This window comes from Mus caroli, unplaced genomic scaffold (assembly GCF_978045245.1).
Source record: "Mus caroli unplaced genomic scaffold, Mus_caroli_1 scaffold_5, whole genome shotgun sequence".
NCBI lineage: Eukaryota > Metazoa > Chordata > Mammalia > Rodentia > Muridae > Mus > Mus caroli.
The window spans coordinates 25,815,334-25,835,159 of NW_028227260.1; the positions used below are offsets into that span (position 1 = coordinate 25,815,334).

Here is a 19,826-nt window from a genome sequence, read left to right on the forward strand (position 1 = left end):
TGGAGCTTGTGTAGGCAGGTATCCGAAGCAGCTCAAGGTCTAGGCAGAATGCAGTTGCTGCAGAATCTTGGCACTTCCCAGAAGCACAAGCAAGAGGCTGACTGGCGCAGGACAAGACAGGACCCTGTGGAAACACAAAAACGAAGAGCAGATGCTCCAAAGAGTAAGAAACTCGAGAAGACAATGCAGGAAGAAGGGAAACAGTTACAGAAAGGTGGAACCACAAAATCAGCTTCAAGGCATAAAGAGGGACTAAGCAGCTGAACTCTGGAAATCTGAAGAGCTCCAGAAAGCTACTTCACGAGGCAGCAAAGGAAATTACAAAAAGATTCACATGTGTAAAACAGGCAACTCCACAAAGAGCTTTGAGATCACTCCCTGATTTCCCAAATGGTTTCTGTCCTACAGGTGCCCACCAGAGTTTCAGGGAAGTAGGGGTGGGGGAGTTATTTAACTAGTTCGCTTTAAGAACACCTTTTTTAAAAGACAAAGAAAAGGGGCGGGACCTCCTCCGGCTGGAACAAAGACTCACAAGCAACTAACAGCTTGCCTATTTCAGCTAAGATAATAAAATCAAGTAATTTAATTCTAGATAAAATTGTCTACTAAGATCACTAATAATTAGTCCATTAATTACACCAGGAAACTCCAATTCTTGCGGAATGTCAGGTTACAGCATAATAGTACTAAAAACAGAGAAGTGAAAACAGAGATATGGCTCAGCAGTTGTACTGTATAGCACACACTGTAAAGGACTTCCCAGCACCAATGTCAAGAGGGTCACTACAACTGGTATCCTCCAGTATCCATGTGCATCTGCACCCACATGTGCATACCCTCAAAAGCAAAGATATTAAAAAATAAATCTTTACAATGTGTAAAATGAAATCAGTACGAAATATCTTACACAGAAACTGTAAAAAATGCAATTTAAAATTTGTGGGGTTTTTTGATGGCATATTATTGACATGTTGGACATGTTAGGTGTGTTTTTAAATGTTACCAGGGTACTTTGTCAGGGAAACTCTGAATCATGGGTCAGGGACAGGAGCATTATTTCTATTATTTCATTCTGGCATCAAGCATCTTATTTTTATTTAAAATGCCAGAATACAACCTCCTCCAAGGTGTTAAAAAAAGGTTGAGGGACATGAAGCTCAGGGATACAGCCTGTACACTAGTACATTAAATTCAATCCCAGAACCACAAATAAATGAATAAGTCAAATCATGCTTTTTCTCTTGGTCTGACATGAAACTTGTATTTTTCTATTTGTACAATGTTTTCACACTAAATTAAATATCTACACAGGTCTGATTACAAAAAACAAAGGTATACTGTAAATAAAGAAAAAACTGGACTTTATAGAGATGCTGCGATGTAAAAGCAGCTATTTATCTTTTTTGTTTTTGTTTTGTTTTGTTTTTTTCGAGACAGGGTTTCACTGTATAGCCCTGGCTATCCTGGAATTCACTCTGTAGACCAGGCTGGCCTCGAACTCAGAAGTCCACCTGCCTCTGCCTCCCAAGTGCTGGGATTAAAGGCGTGCACCACCACTGGCCGGCAGCAGCTATTTATCTTACTCTTCAGTCTATAAGGAAAATCATGGATCATTACTTATAAATTAGAAATGAAATAAAATCATGGTAGATATGGAATAAAACCTTGACTTTCGTTACCATTCAGTTTTCATATTTTTTTTCTAAAGAAACTAAATTCTTTTTTGCAAAAGTTCTGGGCCATTCTGTTTTGTGATCACCAATACACTAAGAACGACAAATTAAAGCTTACAGTTAAATTGATTTTGTCATATTCTACAAATAAAGACAAAATACAAATTGTTTACATCTACTGAACATTAAACATGAGTATAAAACTTCAACAAATATTAATATACTTCCAAGGGAAAGGGCCAGGAAGATAATCAGAATATAAGCAAAACCTAGAAACAAAAGATGAGAAAGACAAGAAAGAGAAGTACACACTAAGAAAACAAACAACAGACAGATATAAAGAAGTCATTTTATTTTTGACAAAGTAACAAAGGCAAAACAATAGATAATAAAATATTTATATCAGATAGTGCAAGAATCGATTATTCATAATCCAAAAAGTAGCCCTAGACCTGAATCTCACATCTTGTTTTCTTAATTAATGCAAAGCAGACCAGATCTAGATGTCAAATCAAAGCTTCATCCTTCACCAGCTGCCTCCCAAGAAGGGGTTAAGGCAGCAAGAGAGAACCTGCAAGGGAGCCTCCCTATGCCCTTTGTACTGTGTAGTTTAACTTCTGAACTACAATTATTTGGAAATCAATGTGTAAAAGTTCTTTAGAATGTCTTAAGAAAAAACATTCAAGACCCATAGGATAGGCAAAATTATTTTTAAAAAGCATACAGATTGAACTTTCACAAAATTAACTTTTGTTCTGCAAATAAAATTGTTAAGTGGGTGACAATAAGTTACAAATGAGGGTAAGAATAGCTGCATATCACATATCTCAAGAGAATGTATTGAAAATATACATTTAAAAACTACTGCCAGGTGTGATGGCTCACGCCTTTAATCCCAGCACTCGGGAGGCACAGGGAGGCTGATATCTGAGTTCGAGGCCAGCCTGGTCTACTGAGTGAGTTCCAGGACAACCAAGAGAAACACAGAGAAACCCTGTCTCGAATAAAAAAAAAAAAACCTACTGAAAGTGGATTGGGGATGTAGCTCAGTTGATAGCCTTGTCTTAGATGATAGAGAACCTGAGTTTCACCCTCAGCACCACATAAATCTGGCACTGTGGCATAAAGCAGTAATCTCAGCTCTTGGATGGTAGAGGTAGGATTTCACAAGTCCACAATCACCAGAGGCTACATAATGAGTTTGAGACTGTTCTCTACTTCAAAAATAATGTCAACAATAAACAATCCCGTTTTTTAAATGGGCAAAATATTTTAGTATGTTTTCCTAAAGGTAAATGGAGGGGAGCTATCAATGTACTAGCTGGCAGAGTGCCCCTCGTGTGTGCATTATCCTCGTGTGTGCTGGGAAGCTTTGAGAGCTAGCTTTAAGAGGAACAGGATATTTCAGGTTATTCTCTATTAAAGAGTGTTTCAGGCCAGCCTGGGCTAGACTCTGTCAATAAAAAGGAGGGGAGGAGTAAAAATGGCTATTAAGTAGTTAATTGTTCAGTATGATTAGCTATTAGGGAAATTAAAATCACAATGAGACAATTACACACCTACTGGGATGGCTACACAAAAAGCATGAATGAACTGTGGAGAAACTAGCCCTAAAGAGCCAGATGCAAAAGGTGTGATTCCAAAACACAGGACCCTGTTTAAATGAAATATGCCAAAGTGGCAAATCTAGATAGAAATCAGATTAGTAGTTACAGGGGCTGTGGTGCAGTCATTGGCAACAATCTAACACAATCTTTTTAGAATGATAAAAATCTGGAAATCTCCTAATGGTTTCACTAAATATTACCAAATTATACTCTTGTTTTTTTGACAGGGGTTCTCTATGTAAGACTGACTGTCCTGGAACTCCTTTTGTGAACCAGGCTGGCCTCAAACTCAAGAGATCCATCTACTTGCCTCTGTGTCCCAAATGCTGCAAATTATGCTTTTTCTTTGTTTATTGTTTTGTTTTTTCGAGACAGGGTTTCTCTGTATAGCCCTGGCTGTCCTGGAACTCACTCTGTAGACCAGACTGGCCTCGAACTCAGCAATCCGCCTGCCTCTGCCTCCCTAGAGCTGGGATTAAAGGTGTGTGCCACCACACCCAGAGGTTATGCTATTATCGTTAGAGGGAGAATTCAATTATATTCTACCTTTTGATTTAAGCAATTCTAGTAGCTCGAATGTGCTATTCCACTGTTTTGATTTGCAGTTGGGGGTGGGGGGCATAACATTAAGAACCTTTTAATATGTTTTTCAGCCATTTGGATTTGGTTTTTAAGGTTTTGGGGTTTTTTTTTTTTTTGTAGTTCACCTCCGACTCAACATCAAAACAAGGACCTTGATCATACTAGACATATGTTCTATCACTGTCCTAAACCTCTTGGGCCAGTTTCTTGCAATTTTTAAAAATATTTATTATTATATGTAAGTACACGGTAGCTGTCTTCAGACACACCAGAAGAGGGTGTCAGATCTCATTACGGATGGTTGGGAGCCACCATAGGGTTGCTGGGATTTGAACTCAGGACCTTCAGAAGGGTAGTCAGCACTCTTAACAGTTGAGCCGTTTCACCAGCCCAGAATCTCTTTTCTTTCTTTCTTTCTTTCTTTTTTTTTATTACTGACCACAATTTATCATCTGGGTTTATCAGTTCACCCAGACAATAAATAAATAAATATATAATAAATAAATCTTTGGACCGGAGTGAACAGGGACTGGGTGAGCAGAGTTGACCGGAGCATACAGGGCCAATGGAGCAAGCAGAGGTTCTAAAATTAAATTCCCAACAACCACAGAAAGGCTCACAACCATCTGTATAGCTACAGTGTACTCACATACAAAAAATAAATCTTAAAAAAAGTAATGTTGATACATGAAACAAGAGTATCAAAAAAATTAGAAAGCCTCATGCTAAGTGAAGACATATTCAAAAGACTATATACTGCATGACCACATTTATATGACAATTATGAGCCAGGAGTAGTACCACACATCTTTAATCCCAGCACTCAGATCTCACAGGCCAGCCTCGTCTACATTGTGAATACCAAGACAGTCAGAGCTACAGAGTGGGACTTTATCTCTAAACCAACCACCAATTTAAACACAATTATGGAAAAGACAAATAGATAAGTTGTTGACAGGAATTAAGAACTGCAGGAAAAGCTGGGTAGGCCAACCCGGTCTACAAAGTGAATTCTAAGACAGCCAAGATTATGTAAAGAAATCCTGTCTCAAAAAAAAAAAAAAAAAAGGTTACCTACAAAGAAGCGCCTAGAAGAAATGCAGAAGGGCAAGTCCATTGTTGTGTTTTCTTGACAGACAGAGTGGTTATATTATCAATTAGTCTGAACTTAGAATACTGGGTAAGAAAAAAATTGCGCTGGGCGTGGTGGCGCACGCCTTTAATCCCAGAACTCGGGAGGCGGAGGCAGGCGGATTTCTGAGTTCGAGGCCAGCCTGGTCTACAGAGTGAGTTCCAGGACAGCCAGGGCTACACAGAGAAACCCTGTCTCGAAAAACCAAAAAAAAAAAAAAAAAAAAAAAAAAAAAATTGCCAAGCTGTACACTCAGGAGGCCAAGCAGGATACAGGGACACAGACAATTCAAGGTCAGCATCGGGTACAGTGAAAAGCTATTGCAAATTCTAATATGCTAACTAATCTATTTTAAAATTGGTAAATAAAAGGCAGAAAGGATAGAGTTTAAAGTTGAGCTCAATGGGAGAGCCCACATCTAAAAAATATATGTCCAAAATGAGAAGATATGATGATATAATAAAAATTCTGGCACTACAATATAAACAGTTACCCACAGTGAAGTTGAAAGAAACCTAGAAGTATGTAGGCAGAACACTGAAAAAGATCACCAACACTAAACACAAGGAGGTTACTGAAGTGAAAGGCTAAAGAAATTCTCTTAAAACTTTTATGTTAAGCCAGGCGGTGGTGGCATACGCCTTTAATCAATCCCAGCACTCGGGAGGCAGAGGCAGGTGGATTTCTGAGTTCGAGGCCATCCTGGTCTACAGAGTAAGTTCCAGGACAGCCAGGGCTATACAGAGAAACCCTGTCTCAAAAACACACACACACAAAAAAAAAACTTTTATGTTAAAACAGGAGATATCCCCCCCCAAAGCCACAACTTTAAATAGTTATGAATGTCTTCACAGAAAAAAACAGAAATTAATAAAACAATGAGAGCTGGGGATAGCTGTCAATTGGTACTGTGTGAATAGCATAAATGAAAATGAAGCCCTGGGTTCAGACAGTACCACATAAACTGGACATAGTACCACATGCCTTTTATGCAGTAAAGGCAAAAGAATAAGTAGTTTAAGGTCATCTTCAGTGACAAATCAGGTTAAAGATCAGCCTAAGGTACCTGAGACCCTGTCAGAAAAAACAGATAAAGATAGAAAGTCAGGTGAAAAATTACTATGCCAAAAATGGATAACCAAAAATAAATTTCTAGATGTCAAGTCTACTGTGACTAAATCACAAAGAGAAAAAAACCTTGAGGAAATAAAATGTAATGTAAATAACATGTAAGTAATAAAATATCTATCAAACAAAATTAAAGGGACATATAGGAAATAAGATAATATAAATGCAAATAACATGTAAGCAATAAATATCTCCTGCCAAACAAAATCTAGGGCTGGAGATACAAGCAAAGGCCCTGGGCTCAATCTCCAGCACCACACCCACACCCACACACAAAGACACACAAACAAAAATCTAAATGACCATAAGAAAATATAGTGTAATAGAAACTATTCAATCAGCCAGGCATGGTGGCGCACGCCTTTAATCCCAGCACTTGGGAGGCAGAGGCAGGCGGATTTCTGAGGCCAGCCTGGTCTACAAAGTGAGTGCCAGGACAGTCAAGGCTATACAGAGAAACCCTGTCTTGAAAAACCTAAAAAAAAAAAAAAGAAACTATTCAATCTTTTAAACATAGAAACCCTACCATTTCTGGCAACTTGAGCAAATGTTTTCGAATCTTGAGTATTAGTATAAGTGAAATAGAGTAGGCATAAATGTATGACATATTTGGAGTCTGAAAAAGTTGAAATTATAGAAGCAATAATTACCAGAGTTTGCACCCTGAATAGTTAATGGAGAATAGGAAATCAATTAAATGGCACAAAATGTTATCTTTGTTAAGAGGCATGTTTGAGATATAGTAAACATCAGGATGAGCAGTTGATAATATACACTTAATTATCACCATACATTTCACATATTTCACCATAAAAATAATAGGTAAAAGAAAGGATAAATTAGCATGATTTAAATCATTGCACATTGCATGCAGGTCAATATGACACACTCTAAAATGTATAAATACTTGTAATGAAAAATATTAATTCTGCCAGGCGTGGTGGCACACGCCTTTAATCCCACACTGGGGAGGCAGAGACAGGTGGATTTCTGAGTTTGAGGCCAGCCTGGTCTACAGAGTGAGTTCCAGGACAGCCAGGCTACACAGAGAAACCCTGTCTCGTAAAACCAAAAAAAAAAAAAAATAGAATTTTTATATATATATATATATATATATATATATATATATATTCTAAGTTTCACCATTTAGGCCTATAGATGATATTCAAGTTCAAAAGAACTTGAGTATACTATAAAACATACAAAATATACAAAATACTATAACTAAAACTAACTTTTGATGTTTGAAAAATTGTTATAAAATTGCGAATTAGGATATATGCACAAGAGATATATCAGAAATGTATATGTAAAGTATATGTTACAGTTAACTTAGTAAAATGGGATTTTTTAAGATCTATGGACCAGGGGCTGGTGAGATGGCTCAGTGGTTAAACAACCATCCATTAACAAAAATCTGATGCCCTCTTCTGGAGTGTCTGAAGACAGCTACAGCGTACACACATATAATAAATATCTATGGACCAAATCTTAGATTACATTTCTATGTAATAGAAAGCAATTTTAAGGGCTGGAGAGATGGTTCAGCAGTTAAGAGCACTGACTGCTCTTCCAGAGGACCCACAATTCCCAGCAAGCACATGGTGGCTCACAACCACCTGTAACAGGATCCGATGCCCTCTTCTGGTGTGCATGAAAACAGAGAACTCATATACATTAAATAATTTTTAAAGTACTTTTAAAAAGTAACTAAAAGCAACTAAAAGCTGTAACTTAAAAAAAAACCCAAAAACTTAGAATTATTGTATAGTTAAAAAAAATGCAGGACTCAAGGCAAAAGGCTGTTTTCATAAGCAAACTGTCACCTCTGGAGTCTTTCAAGTACAGAATTCAGCACAGAATTCAGATTAATGTTAAAAACTCTGTCAAGTAAAAATTGAAATACCTTGCCTTAAAACCCCACATTAAATATAAAATACCACAAAGTCATAGTCAGAAATATTACCACACATAACAAGGGTATAATTCATAGATAATTAAATCTACATTACGTGTTCTAACAGTTCAGTATTAAAGAATAGGAAGCCTGAAACTTTTTCCAGGATCTGAATTTGAATAGATTCTCTTAGAGTAGCCATTCAAGCCACAAAGTCATTAAAAAGGTTAAGTGGGCCAGGGGGTGGTGGGGCATGCCTTTAATCACAGCACTTAGAAGACAGAGGTAGACATATCTCTGTGAATTCAAGCCCAGCCTGATCTACAGCTTGAGTTCCAGGACAGCCAGGGCTGTAACATAGAGAAACCCATGTCACCAAAAGATAAAATAAATGAATAAAATAAGGCTAAGTGACCAACATAAACTTTACATCTCAATTTTTTCTCAAATGAGAGAAAAGTTGCTTTCTTTTAAAAAGTCCTATGAAACATTAAGATTCTATTTCTTTTTTTTTTTTTTTTTTTTTTTTTTTGGTTTTTTCGAGACAGGGTTTCTCTGTATAGTCCTGGCTGTCCTGGAACTCACTTTGTAGACCAGGCTGGCCTCGAACTCAGAAATCCGCCTGCCTCTGCCTCCCGAGTGCTGGGATTAAAGGCGTGCGCCACCACGCCCGGCAAACTTTTTTTTTTTTTTTGGTTTTTTTTTTGGTTTTTCGAGACAGGGTTTCTCTGTATAGCCCTGGCTGTCCTGGCACTCACTTTGTAGACCAGGCTGGCCTCGAACTCAGAAATCCGCCTGCCTCTGCCTCCCGAGTGCTGGGATTAAAGGCGTGGGAGAAGTACAGATTGAAATACTGCGCCACCACGCCCGGCTAAGATTCTATTTCTTTAAAAAAAATTCCTCTGTTGGGGGCCCTGTGTTCCATCCAATAGCTGACTGTGAGCATCCACTTCTGTGTTTGCCAGGATAGCATTTGAAATGTAAATGAAGAAAATACCTAATAAAAAAGTTGGAAAAAAATTCTATCTCTGGAAGTGAATAAAACCTTTTCTAAAATCTTAGTAGAGTTTGTGAAAAGGCTGTGAATATAACTTAGTAGTTTTTCAATGACTTGAGCTGGTGGCCTACCAAGCACATAAAAATGCTATAGATGTACAATGTGACAGTAAACTTAAAACTGAGGTGGTGACAAGGGATCACTGTGGCTCACTGGCCAGCCACTCTTAGCCTAGTTAATGAAGTTCTGGCCAGTGAGAAACCACCCTAGAGGTGGATGGTATTTAAGGATAAACCCCGAGTTTGTTTTCTGGCCTCCTCAGATACAGGTATGCATACAAATACGTACAAGCATAAACAAACTTGCCCATATACAATAAATGCATAATTTCTACTAAGTCTAAACTATGGAGATGTGGACTAACTACTTATACTCATACTTATGTAATTCTCACCAAAATTTTAGCCCAAAGTAGCTTCCTCCTGAGTACATAGTACTTCTCAGGAACCTACTTTTATCAACAGTAAAAATTTAACATTAGCCCAAATGACAATCAAAAAAAATAATTCTGCTAAAACAATGTGAATATGGCCCAGGTAAAGTGTTTAGAACTAGGTACATCTAGTCACTATCATATGTATTGACTGATTTTTTTACTATGTACCTGAAACTTATTATATAGCAGAAGTGACATCTCCTAAATGCTGGGATTACAGTCATGCACCATCAAGCTAAGCTCTGAACTTACTATTTTAATGGATAAACTATATCTAAACTTTCTACCAAAGAACTATTACACTTAAAAATATGTTAAAGTGGCTGGAGAGATGGCTCAGCAGTTAACAGCACTGACTGCTCTTCCACAGGTTCTGAGTTCAATTCCCAGCACCAACTTGGTGGCTCATAAGCAACTACAATGGGATCTGATGCCCTTTGCTGGTGTTTGTGAAAACAGCTACAGTGTACTCATATGAATAAAATAAAAATCTTAAAAAATATGTTATCTTAAAATTTCTGAAGCCAAGTGAAACCTAAGTGATAACACGTGCTGGTGAGGATGTGGAGAAAGTGGGAAAGAGCCTTGAACTCATTGGCACAGGGGCAAATTTCCTAAACAGAACTCCAAGGGCTCATGCTCTAAGATCAACAATTGATAAATGGGACCTCATGAAACTGGAAAGCTTCTGTAAGGCAAAGGACACAGTCAATAAGACAAATCGGTAACCTACAAATTGGGAAAAAATCTTCACTAACCCCACATACAATAGAGGGTTAATATCCAAAATATATAAAGAACTCAAGAAGTTAATCACCAAAAAAAAACAAACAACCCAATCAAAAAATGGGGTATAAAACTAAACTGAGAATTCACAACTGAGGAATCTAGAATGGCTAAGAAGCACCTAAAGAAATGTTCAAAGTCCTTAGTGATCCAAGAAATGCAAATCAAATCGACCCTAAGACCACCTGACACCAATCAGAATGGCTAAGATCAAAAACCTCAGGTTTTTGATCTTAGCCAAAAACACATGTTGGAGAGGATGTGGAGAAAGGGAACACTCCTCCATTGCTGATGGGATTGCAAACTGGTACAACCACTCTGGAAATCAGTCTGGAGGATACTCAGAACATTGGAAATAAATCTACCTGAAGACCCAGCTATACCACAAGAACATGTGCACCACGATGTTCATAGCAGCCTTATTCATAATAGCTAGAAACTAGAGGCAACCCAAATATCCCTCAAGGGAAGAATGGATACAGAAAATATGGTTCATTTATACAATGGAATACTATTCAGCTATTAGAAACAAGGACATCATGAACTTTGCAGGCAAATGGATGGAACTAGAAAATATCATCCTGAGGTAACCCAGACCCAAAAGGACATGCATGGTATAGTTAAATGGATATTAGCCAAGAAGTACAGAATGCCCATGATAACACCCCACAACACAGACCCAAAGAAGTTAAACAAGATCCAAGTGAAGATGCTTAAATCCCACTTAGAAGGGAGAACAAAATAATCATGGGAAGTAGCAGGAGGGAAAGCCTTGGAGAAGGGAGTGGGTAAAGGGTGGTAGAAGCAGATGGGAGGAAACAGTAGAGGCCCAGAGGGCCAGAATGAATGGAAATATGCAGCTGCTGGGGGTGGGAGTTACCTCTAAGTCCCAGAGACCTAGGATGGGGGGGGCCAGATGGCAACTCTGAAAACTAAGTGAACAGAGGATATAGCTCAGTGGTAGAGTGCATACTTAGCATGTGCAAGGTCCAAGGTTCAAGCCCTACTGCCTCTATCCAGAAAAAAAGGGGGGAGGAAGCAGTGAAATGGATCAACAGCAAACATCCTAGTACCAAGCCTAGAGACCCACATTTGATCCCAGGAACATGGCTGAAGGAGAGAAATGGTCCCAGTTGTCTTCTGACTTCCACATCACATGTCCACACATACAAAAAATTAAAAATATAAAAAAGTAACAGCCAAGTCATACTGTTATATTTTTGGATTTATTCACTATCATTTAAGACATTGTTAAGATTATCACATTCTACCTACATATCTCCATGTACTCATGTGAATGTAGCCATGGATCCTATGGTGAGCTCTATCCTTACTTTTTACTTTGCTTGGTAACAGGTATCTTTTTATCATTCACTATTGTGAATACTAGGCTGCTTAGTCCAATGTCTTCCAGGGAATTCTATCTACATCTTCCAATATCATAGGCACAAGGATTTTAAATACACACTGCCATGCCTAAGGTTTATGCTGAAGATGCAAACTCAGGCTCTCACACTTATCCAAGTACTTTACTCACTAAACAATTTCCCCAGCCCTTACTATTTTAGAGGAACAAATATTACCAGGAATGGTGGCATGTACCTGTAATCCCAGGACTTGAAGGATCACAAGTTCAGAAGATGGACATATCTATCTTCAGGATAGGCATGGTTACTTTGATCTTTTTCAAATTAGCTTCTACAAAGTAAATCCATTTTTTCTGCTTAATACAAAAATGCTGTCTCGAGATTATGATCCTACAAATGCTGATTTTCTCACCAAAATGTTACATTGTTAGCATTTATTATTCAAAATCATCTAATATTTGAATCTTATTAACATTTTTTTTTAATTTTTTGTTTTGGGGTTTTGTTTTGGATTTTAGAGACAGAGTTTCTCTGGGTAGAAAAGGATGGCCTTGAACTCAGATACACCTGCTTCTGGCTCCCAAAGGCTAGAATTAAAGGCATTCGCCACCACTGCCCAGCTTTTGCTTTTTTGAAATTTTAGTACAAAACTGTGAAGGCTATAGTTTTCAAAGTTAGGGAAACCTCAAACATTTACTAAAATTAGGATATAGACACAAATGTAATGTTTATGCCACAAAATCCTTACAATATTGTTTATAGTAAATATATGGGTTTATACTGTTCTACAAAAACATGTCATGAAATTATTTTGATTTTATCATATCCCATGAACTGGACTTAGGGGTATTTTAAAGTGTTGAGAGTTTATTTTTGTAATCCAACAACTTTATCCAAAAATGCAGAAAATTTTTCTGGCTGGCCAGGAGGATAACATTTCAGTGTTGATAAATCCATTGACTGTAACAGCCCAGGAAGCATGCTAAAACAAAAGAAGAAAAATATCAGGTAACATGAGAGAAAATTCTGGAACTTATCTGCTGCCTGTTACCCATTTGATGAATGAACAGTTGTGCTGCCAACACAAAGAATACTATAAAATGTCAAAAGAATTGAATAGACATTCTTATCTGGGTCAAATGAAGTGTTTCAGAAATGCCATTTAAAGGAAAATGTATTTATATTGTTTTGTAATACTCTCCAGGACCACACAAATATAAAGCAAAATTTACAAGAACAATAAATAAAACCAGAAGAAAGTAAGCAAGGATGATTATAATCAATCATTCAGGCAGACTGTTAAGAAAACTTTTTAAATTTAAATGTATTTACTGTATATTGGTGGTCTACCTGCATGTATGTCTGTGGGAGGGTGGGTGTCAGATCCCATAGAACTGGAATAACAGTTGGAAGCTGCCATGTAGGTGCTGGGGATTGAACCAGGGTCCTTTGGAAGAGTAGCCATTACTCTTAACCACTGAGCCATCTGTCCACCCCATGAGAAAACGTTTTTTTACTGAAAACTGGGGAAAAGAAATGATTTAACTACACCAAAAATATAATAAATGCTTCATGATACTTTCATTTGAGTAACTTTCCTAGAATAAAGTTTCTGAAACTTATTATTGTGTCCTAACTTTTATATTGATACAAATATAACCATAAAATTAATCTCTGTATAAGGTCATTTACTTTTTTAAAATGCCACATTAGAAAAGTTTTTAAAATCAAGCAACTTGGAATTACTGACCTGGCCCTTTGGCAAGCTTCTAGTGTCCCAAAGAAGAACTAACAGAAAAAGCATTTTTCTTCAAGCTTCTATTGCGGATGCTGATGAGTTCCTATAGAATTCTAATCCACTTCATAAAGCAATATTCCTTACCAGATCCCTTTTCTTAAAGAGCTTCAGTGGCTTCTCATTAAACATAAAATAGTATTAGAACTCTTACATGAGCTATGCCCTCCCAGTTTCACACTTAGTCTTCGGAACAATGCTCCTACCATATGAACCTTCCCTGTTCCTCAAGCATTCCAAACCCCAAGTTCATCTTTATGTTAAGGCTTTTTAAACTCATCTTCCTATAACTGGTTCTTCCTTCTAACGTAGGACTCACTGCAAACATCAAGGCCATAGCCTCTCCTGAGGTCTACCTAATTCTTCCTTACCCCAGCCAAGATATCACCCTGGTTTTTTTATCTGTAGCGGAGAGAAAACTCCTTAGAAATAGACATTACTCCTGGGTGGTGGTGGCACACACCTCTAATTCCAGCACTTCCACACAAGTAGTTTACCATGTGAAATTCTACCACCATAATACAAACGCAATGCTTGCCACTGTGCCCTGAGCACTTAAAACAATACCCACTTTATATTAGGTAGAAGAGCGTATGTGAATGATATAATTTAGGGCTTCCAGTGAAGTTACTAAAAAAAAGTCTAACAACTGACAACTAAAATTCATTATATACATATATGAAACTGTCAAAATAACTATCCCTTAACTAATATAAGTAGGCACCTTCTTTAACCAGTGAAAACCCGAATAGTGAACTACAAAACTAAAATTCTTGGAAACCTGCACACCCTTATGTATATGTACATTCACACACTCAAATTTACAAACAAAGAGCAGTAAACACAGGAAAAGACAGGGCAAAGAACACAGTCAAAGCAACAAATGAAAAGTTTTGGGTGAGAAAAGTCAAAGTATATTGAGGAGTATGAAAAAGGTAAAAAAAAAAATCAAATGGTTTAAGCAGGTGGCTAATAATAATAGGAGAAGGAGGGATTTAAGGCAAGAGAACAATAGATCAGTCTCTAGTATACCTGCAGGTACAATAAAAGAGATGGCCTTCTTTGTGCAACTGCTTTGCCAATTCAAATTGATGATTGTTCATTAACTTTTCGTTCACAACTACCACAAGTGGTTTGCCTTTCTCCAGACTCTCCAAACAGCTTCCTGCACCTGCAAAAATAAAAGCTACTGATTCAATTTTTTAAGGTTATAATACTATATCATAGTTTTTATTCTAAACTTGAATAATTTAGTCATTGTTACAGTTTTCATTCTAGGGAGAATAATTTATTTTTTTTTTTTTTTTTTTTTTTTTTTTTTTTTTTTGGTTTTTCGAGACAGGGTTTCTCTGTGTAGCGGGAGAATAATTTAATCCACGAGACTGTATGAACCAAATGACAAGTGTAGGTCAGGTTTAATGGCACGTGCCCCAAATCCCTAGCACATGGGAGACTGAAGCAGGAGGATCATGGATTTAGAAGACTTAAACAATATACAAAAAGAATTCAAAGCAGAGCTAATGGCATGCACACATGAACATACTATGATGCTATACATTTTAGTAATGTTTATTCCTTTGGTTTTTTTGTTTGTTTGTTTGCTTGCTTGAGGCATGGTCTTGCTGTCCTAGAAATCTTTGTAGACCAGAATGGGCTCAAAGACCCACCTGCTTCTGCCTCCCAAGTGCTGGAATTACAGGTGTGTGGAGAGGTATGTACCACCACCACCCAAGAGTAATGTCTATTTCTAAGGAGTTTTCTCTCCTCAAATTAGTCTTTGGAAAAAAGGAGCATGTTCCCCACAAACACCCATAACAATCAAAACTACAGCCGGGCGTGGTGGCGCACGCCTTTAATCCCAGCACTCGGGAGGCAGAGGCAGGCGGATTTCTGAGTTCAAGGCCAGCCTGGTCTACAAAGTGAGCTCCAGGACAGCCAGGGCTACACAGAGAAACCCTGTCTCGAAAAACCAAAAAAAAAAAAAAAAAAAAAATCAAAACTACACTTATCCCCACAAAATAATTTTTCTAAAGTACTAGGAATCTCAGGGACTCCATCAGGTTGATTCTCTGAAAGCTATAAATTACTAAGACTATAAACATAAAATATATATTTAAAACATAAGATAGCTTTCCGCCATCTTGGCGACACAGGACTTCTAACAGCAAGTATGTCTGGAAGGCTGTGGTGCAAGGTCGTTTTTGCTGGCTACAAGCAAGGTCCCCGGAATCAAATAGAGCACAGGGCTCTTCTTTTTTTTTTTTTTTTTTTTTATGGTTTTACGAGACAGGGTTTCTCTGTATAGCCCTGGCTGTCCTGGAGCTCACTTTGTAGACCAGGCTGGCCTCGAACTCAGAAATCCGCCTGCCTCTGCCTCCCGAGTGCTGGGATTAAAGGCGTGCACCACCACGCCCGGCAACACCTTCAATTTTAAGAAGAGCCATGCTGGGCGTGGTGGTGCACGCCTTTAATCCCAGCACTCGGGAGGCAGAGACAGGCAGATTTCTGAGTTCGAGGCCAGCCTGGTCTACAAAGTGAGCTCCAGGACAGCCAGGGCTATACAGAGAAACCCTGTCTCGAAAAAACCAAAAAAAAAAAAAAAAAAAAATTGAAGGTGTTTATGCCCGAGATGAAACGAGTTCTACTTAGGCAAGAGATGTGCTTATGTGTATAAAGCAAAAAACAATACAGTGACTCCTGGAGGCAAACCAAAGACAACCAGAGTGATCTGGGGAAAAGTAACTGGGCCCATGGAAACAGTGGCATGGTTCCTGCCGAATTCCGAAGCAACCTTCCTGCAAAGGCCATTGGACACAGAATCCATGTGATGCTGTATCCATCCCGAATTTAAACTAATGGAGAGTAAATAAAAGTAGATTTGTGCTCTTGAAAAAAAACATAAGATATTTTCTAAGTTGATGCTTATGTCTCTGGATGCATAATTTTTAAGTATAAAATTTTAATTTTACTACCACAGGCTACGTAAAAATAAAGAAAATGCTACTGTGTTTATTTTACGTACATTCAACAGAAATATTAAAAAGACAATGTCGTTTTTTAAGATTTATTTTATATGTGAGTACACCATCGCTGTCTTCAAACACACCAAAAGAGGGCATCCTATCCCATTAGGGATGGTTGTGAGCCACCATGTGGTTGCTGGGAATTGAACTCAGGACCTCTGGAAGAGCAGTAGGTACTCTTAACCACTGAGCCATCTCTCCATTCCATAAAGACAATCTTTAAATGGCAATTTCAACAACTACAATCCTACCACTGAAAAGGCTTAATGTCCTTCTGATCTAAGCCCAAATACTTATTTCAGATTTACAATGTTATGATTATTGCATACATTATCTTTCCCCCGTGTTTACTATAAAACTGGGCTAAAATAACTTCATAGCCTTCTCTTACCAAGAAATATCCTACTCGCCACTAAAGTTCTCTATATTCAAGTAAGGCAAACAATTCTAGTAAAATAGGGGCTGTGATGAGTTTATTCTCTGTAATTAATTTACAGATTTTTGAGACAGGGTCTCAGGTAGCCCAGGCTGACCTTCCCCTCTCATTTGCTGTACTTACAGGTGTAACCCAACATGTAGGGCTTTTTCACATGCTAGGCACGTACCTTACCACTGAATTACAGATCAAGCCCTCTTTAATTCAATCTGAAAAAGTGTCTATGACTTCTTTTAAAACACAGACACCACCCCCCCCCAAGATTCTCAGATACTTTACCTGCGTGGCTGATGACAAGATCAGCTTGCTGAAGGTCTTCTTTCAAAGAATCCTTATACCTGTAAACATCCAGAGTGAATGACTCAGTACGGAATGGTTTGGGCACCACAGTGCCTCTACCAATTTGGAGGACAAGATGGTTGTAACCCAGACTCTTGAGGATCTAAAACAGGAAAATAAGAAAACGGCGCTTTTAAATTAATTCTTTCGAGAACACTACTCAAGCAAGCCCCAAGTTGCAGCTCAAAAGCAGCAGCCAGACATGTGAAAGCCATCTGTGGCCCACCAGTTTTCAAAATTAACCCTTTTTCCCCCCAGTCAGGGCACCGCCAAGGAACCTCACTTACCACCCACCAGCACAGAACAAGTGGAGCACAGAACAAGTGTACCTTGAAGGAGGAGGAGTGGAGAACTAGGTGGGAACCAAGGGAAGAGCTTGTTTAGGTCCCACCAGGCAAGCTGAGACACAACAAAGCAGTAGGGGGTCACCGCGGGAGCCACCCAGAGGGAAAGTCCCTCTTTACCTGTTCAAGGACTCGAATAAACAGCGCATCAGGGCAATCAATTACCAGCTGGGAGCGGTCTGGAGCCAAAGTGCAACAGGCTGACCTGCTACCACGGGGGAGAGGGAGGGGTCGCGAGCCAAGGCGTCACGGGGCAACCTGTGGCGCGCGGGGAGGGGGTCTCGAGCCAAGGCGTCACGGGGCAACCTGTTAAGGGCGCGCGGGGAGGGGGTCACGAGCCGAGGTGTCACGGGGCAACCTGTTAAGGGCACGCGGGGAGGGGGTCGCGAGCCGAGGTGTCACGGGGCAACCTGTTAAGGGCACGCGGGGAGGGGGTCGCGAGCCGAGGTGTCACGGGGCAACCTGTTAAGGGCGCGCACGAGGAGGGGGTCGCGAGCCGAGGTGTCACGGGGCAACCTGTTAAGGGCGCGCACGAGGAGGGGGTCGCGAGCGAGCCGAGGTGCCACTAGGCAACCCTTTACCGGCCTGGAGACGTGGGCCTGAAGCACTAAGGGGCAACCATGACCAGCCCGAGGATGGAGGGCGTGGACCGAGGTGCTGCAGGGAAAACCAATACCACCACGAGGGGGTTGGGTCGCCCACACACAGACCCTGCAGGGCAAAACCGCATCCCGCCTGAGGGTGGGGCCTCGCGGACAGAGGCACCGTGAGGGAAAGCCCTTTGCCATCCTAGAGGAAATGGGGGGTCGCGGGCCAAGGCCTTGCGGTCGCTGGGAAGGAGGGGGAAACATGAACGGCTTAAGGGGATGGGGTCAGCGCCAGCGGACCTCGGCGCCTCACAGCAACCTGTTCCCTGTTGGAGGGGCTGAAGTGGGGGAGTCGCGGACGAAAGGGCCGCCAGCAAAACCCCTGACTGGCCTGAGAGGGTGGGAGGTCACAGACAGGGGCGCCAGGGGGGCCCGACTGGGCTTCGGGGAGGGACCGAGCCACGGAAGCCAGACGTGGAAGTAGTCGAGGCCCGGGGAGGAGGCTCCGGGAGGCGCAAGGGCTGAGAGGAGCCCCGGGAGGGGCGGTGCTGGAGAGAGGCCGTGAGGAGCCGGGAGTCGGAGGGAGAGAGTGCCAAGGGAGACATGACAGTCGTGGGGGACCGCCGTGGGACGGCCACTGAGTTCGCTGGAAGAGGCTGAGGCGGGAGGGAGGAGAAACGGCGGGGTGAGGGACTGGCGGAGCCGTGGGCTAGGGCACAGCAGAGCAGGAGCCACAGGCGCCAAGCTTCCTTTCAGCTCCCCCGGCGCCTGGGGAAGGCGAGCAGAGCTTAAAGCGGCCAGCACGAAGCAGCCCGAGCCGCCCGCCGCCCGCCGCCCAGCCCCGACTCACCTGAACGCAGTCGTTAGCGACCACCCGTGCGACGAGCTCGTCGAAACTGGTGGTCCCGACGGTCACAAACGCTCTCTTCATCGCGCGGGTTCCAGATTCGGAATTGCGGGAGCGGATGTGACGTCAGGCGGCTCGCACCAATGCCAGAGGGGAAAGGGGAGGGGAGGGGAGGCGGAAGTCCATGGCGGCACGCTGCAATTGGAAAGGCGTCCCGGAGAGGCGGAAAATTCGACTCGCTAGGGCGTTCCCTCCTTCCCCACCACTACCTAGCAGGAGTGGGTGAAGCGCTTCAGGCATAGAGCCTGCGGGTTGTTCGAGTCCCAGCATGGCTGGCAATGCTTTATACCCTTTGCAGGTAGCACAGGTGTTAGCTATCAAAAAGTATGGAAACTTGCCAAATGCAATTTCTGTCTACTGAGAAAAAGGAGACACCCTGAACACCTACTAAATAAACAGTGTTTACCGCAAATCTTTCCCTGATAAGTCTGAGATGTTCCTGTGACAACACAAACGTCCACTACTCTTGGTTCCTATGAGCCTTTTGCAATAAGAACAGCTCTTGTCAGGCAAACCTTACTAGATCTTTGAAGTGCACTTTTAGCCCTGGCATAGTAGTTCACGAGTCAAGTGCTGGGAGCTCCAAGTCAGCAATAGATAGATAGATGATAGGCAGGTAATGAAGACTTAGAAAAAAAAATAAACATTCAGCTACAGTAAATGATATTGAACTGTTTTGTTTTAGCTCTGCTGTGAAAGCAAGGAAGTGAGGTTTTATATGATGCGTTTA

At 40.6% G+C, this 19,826-nt stretch overlaps 2 protein-coding genes and 1 pseudogene across 3 annotated transcripts in view; 1 reads left to right on the forward strand and 2 right to left on the reverse strand.

Annotated features, from left to right (window-relative positions):
- Nucleotides 1–14,608, reverse strand: part of LOC110286973 (ALG13 UDP-N-acetylglucosaminyltransferase subunit) — a 52,046-nt gene extending 37,438 nt beyond the window's left edge. Inside the window, exon 1 of the mRNA XM_085837985.1 lies at nt 14,493–14,608. The gene's annotated coding sequence lies outside the window, so the exon portion shown is untranslated. The remainder of the gene's footprint in view (nt 1–14,492) is intronic.
- Nucleotides 9–19,150, reverse strand: LOC147004510 (UDP-N-acetylglucosamine transferase subunit ALG13). 2 transcript variants are annotated; one of them, XM_085837988.1, is made up of 4 exons: nt 19,040–19,150; nt 17,199–17,361; nt 14,493–14,631; nt 9–124 (listed from the first exon to the last, which is right to left on the reverse strand). In XM_085837988.1, the coding sequence occupies exons 1-4, from the start codon at nt 19,118–19,120 to the stop codon at nt 40–42; spliced, it is 468 nt and encodes a 155-aa protein (XP_085694114.1). In that variant the 5' UTR covers nt 19,121–19,150; the 3' UTR covers nt 9–39. The 2 variants fall into 2 exon arrangements, with proteins under 2 accessions (XP_085694114.1, XP_085694113.1); XM_085837987.1 differs by lacking the exon at nt 9–124 and adding an exon at nt 8,846–12,647.
- LOC147004511 (large ribosomal subunit protein eL33-like) lies at nt 15,631–16,311 on the forward strand (annotated as a pseudogene).
- Nucleotides 19,151–19,826: the final 676 nt, after the last annotated feature.

Coding starts and splice junctions, on each gene's coding strand:
- LOC147004510 (XM_085837987.1), bottom strand. CDS start 19,120: ATGAAGAGAGCGTTTGTGACCGTCGGGACCACCAGTTTCGACGAGCTC. Junction 17,362..19,039: donor TCGCTAACGACTGCGTTCAG/GTGAGTCGGGGC, acceptor TTCCTGTTTTAG/ATCCTCAAGAGTCTGGGTTA. Junction 14,632..17,198: donor TCTTGTCATCAGCCACGCAG/GTAAAGTATCTG, acceptor TTATTTTTGCAG/GTGCAGGAAGCTGTTTGGAG.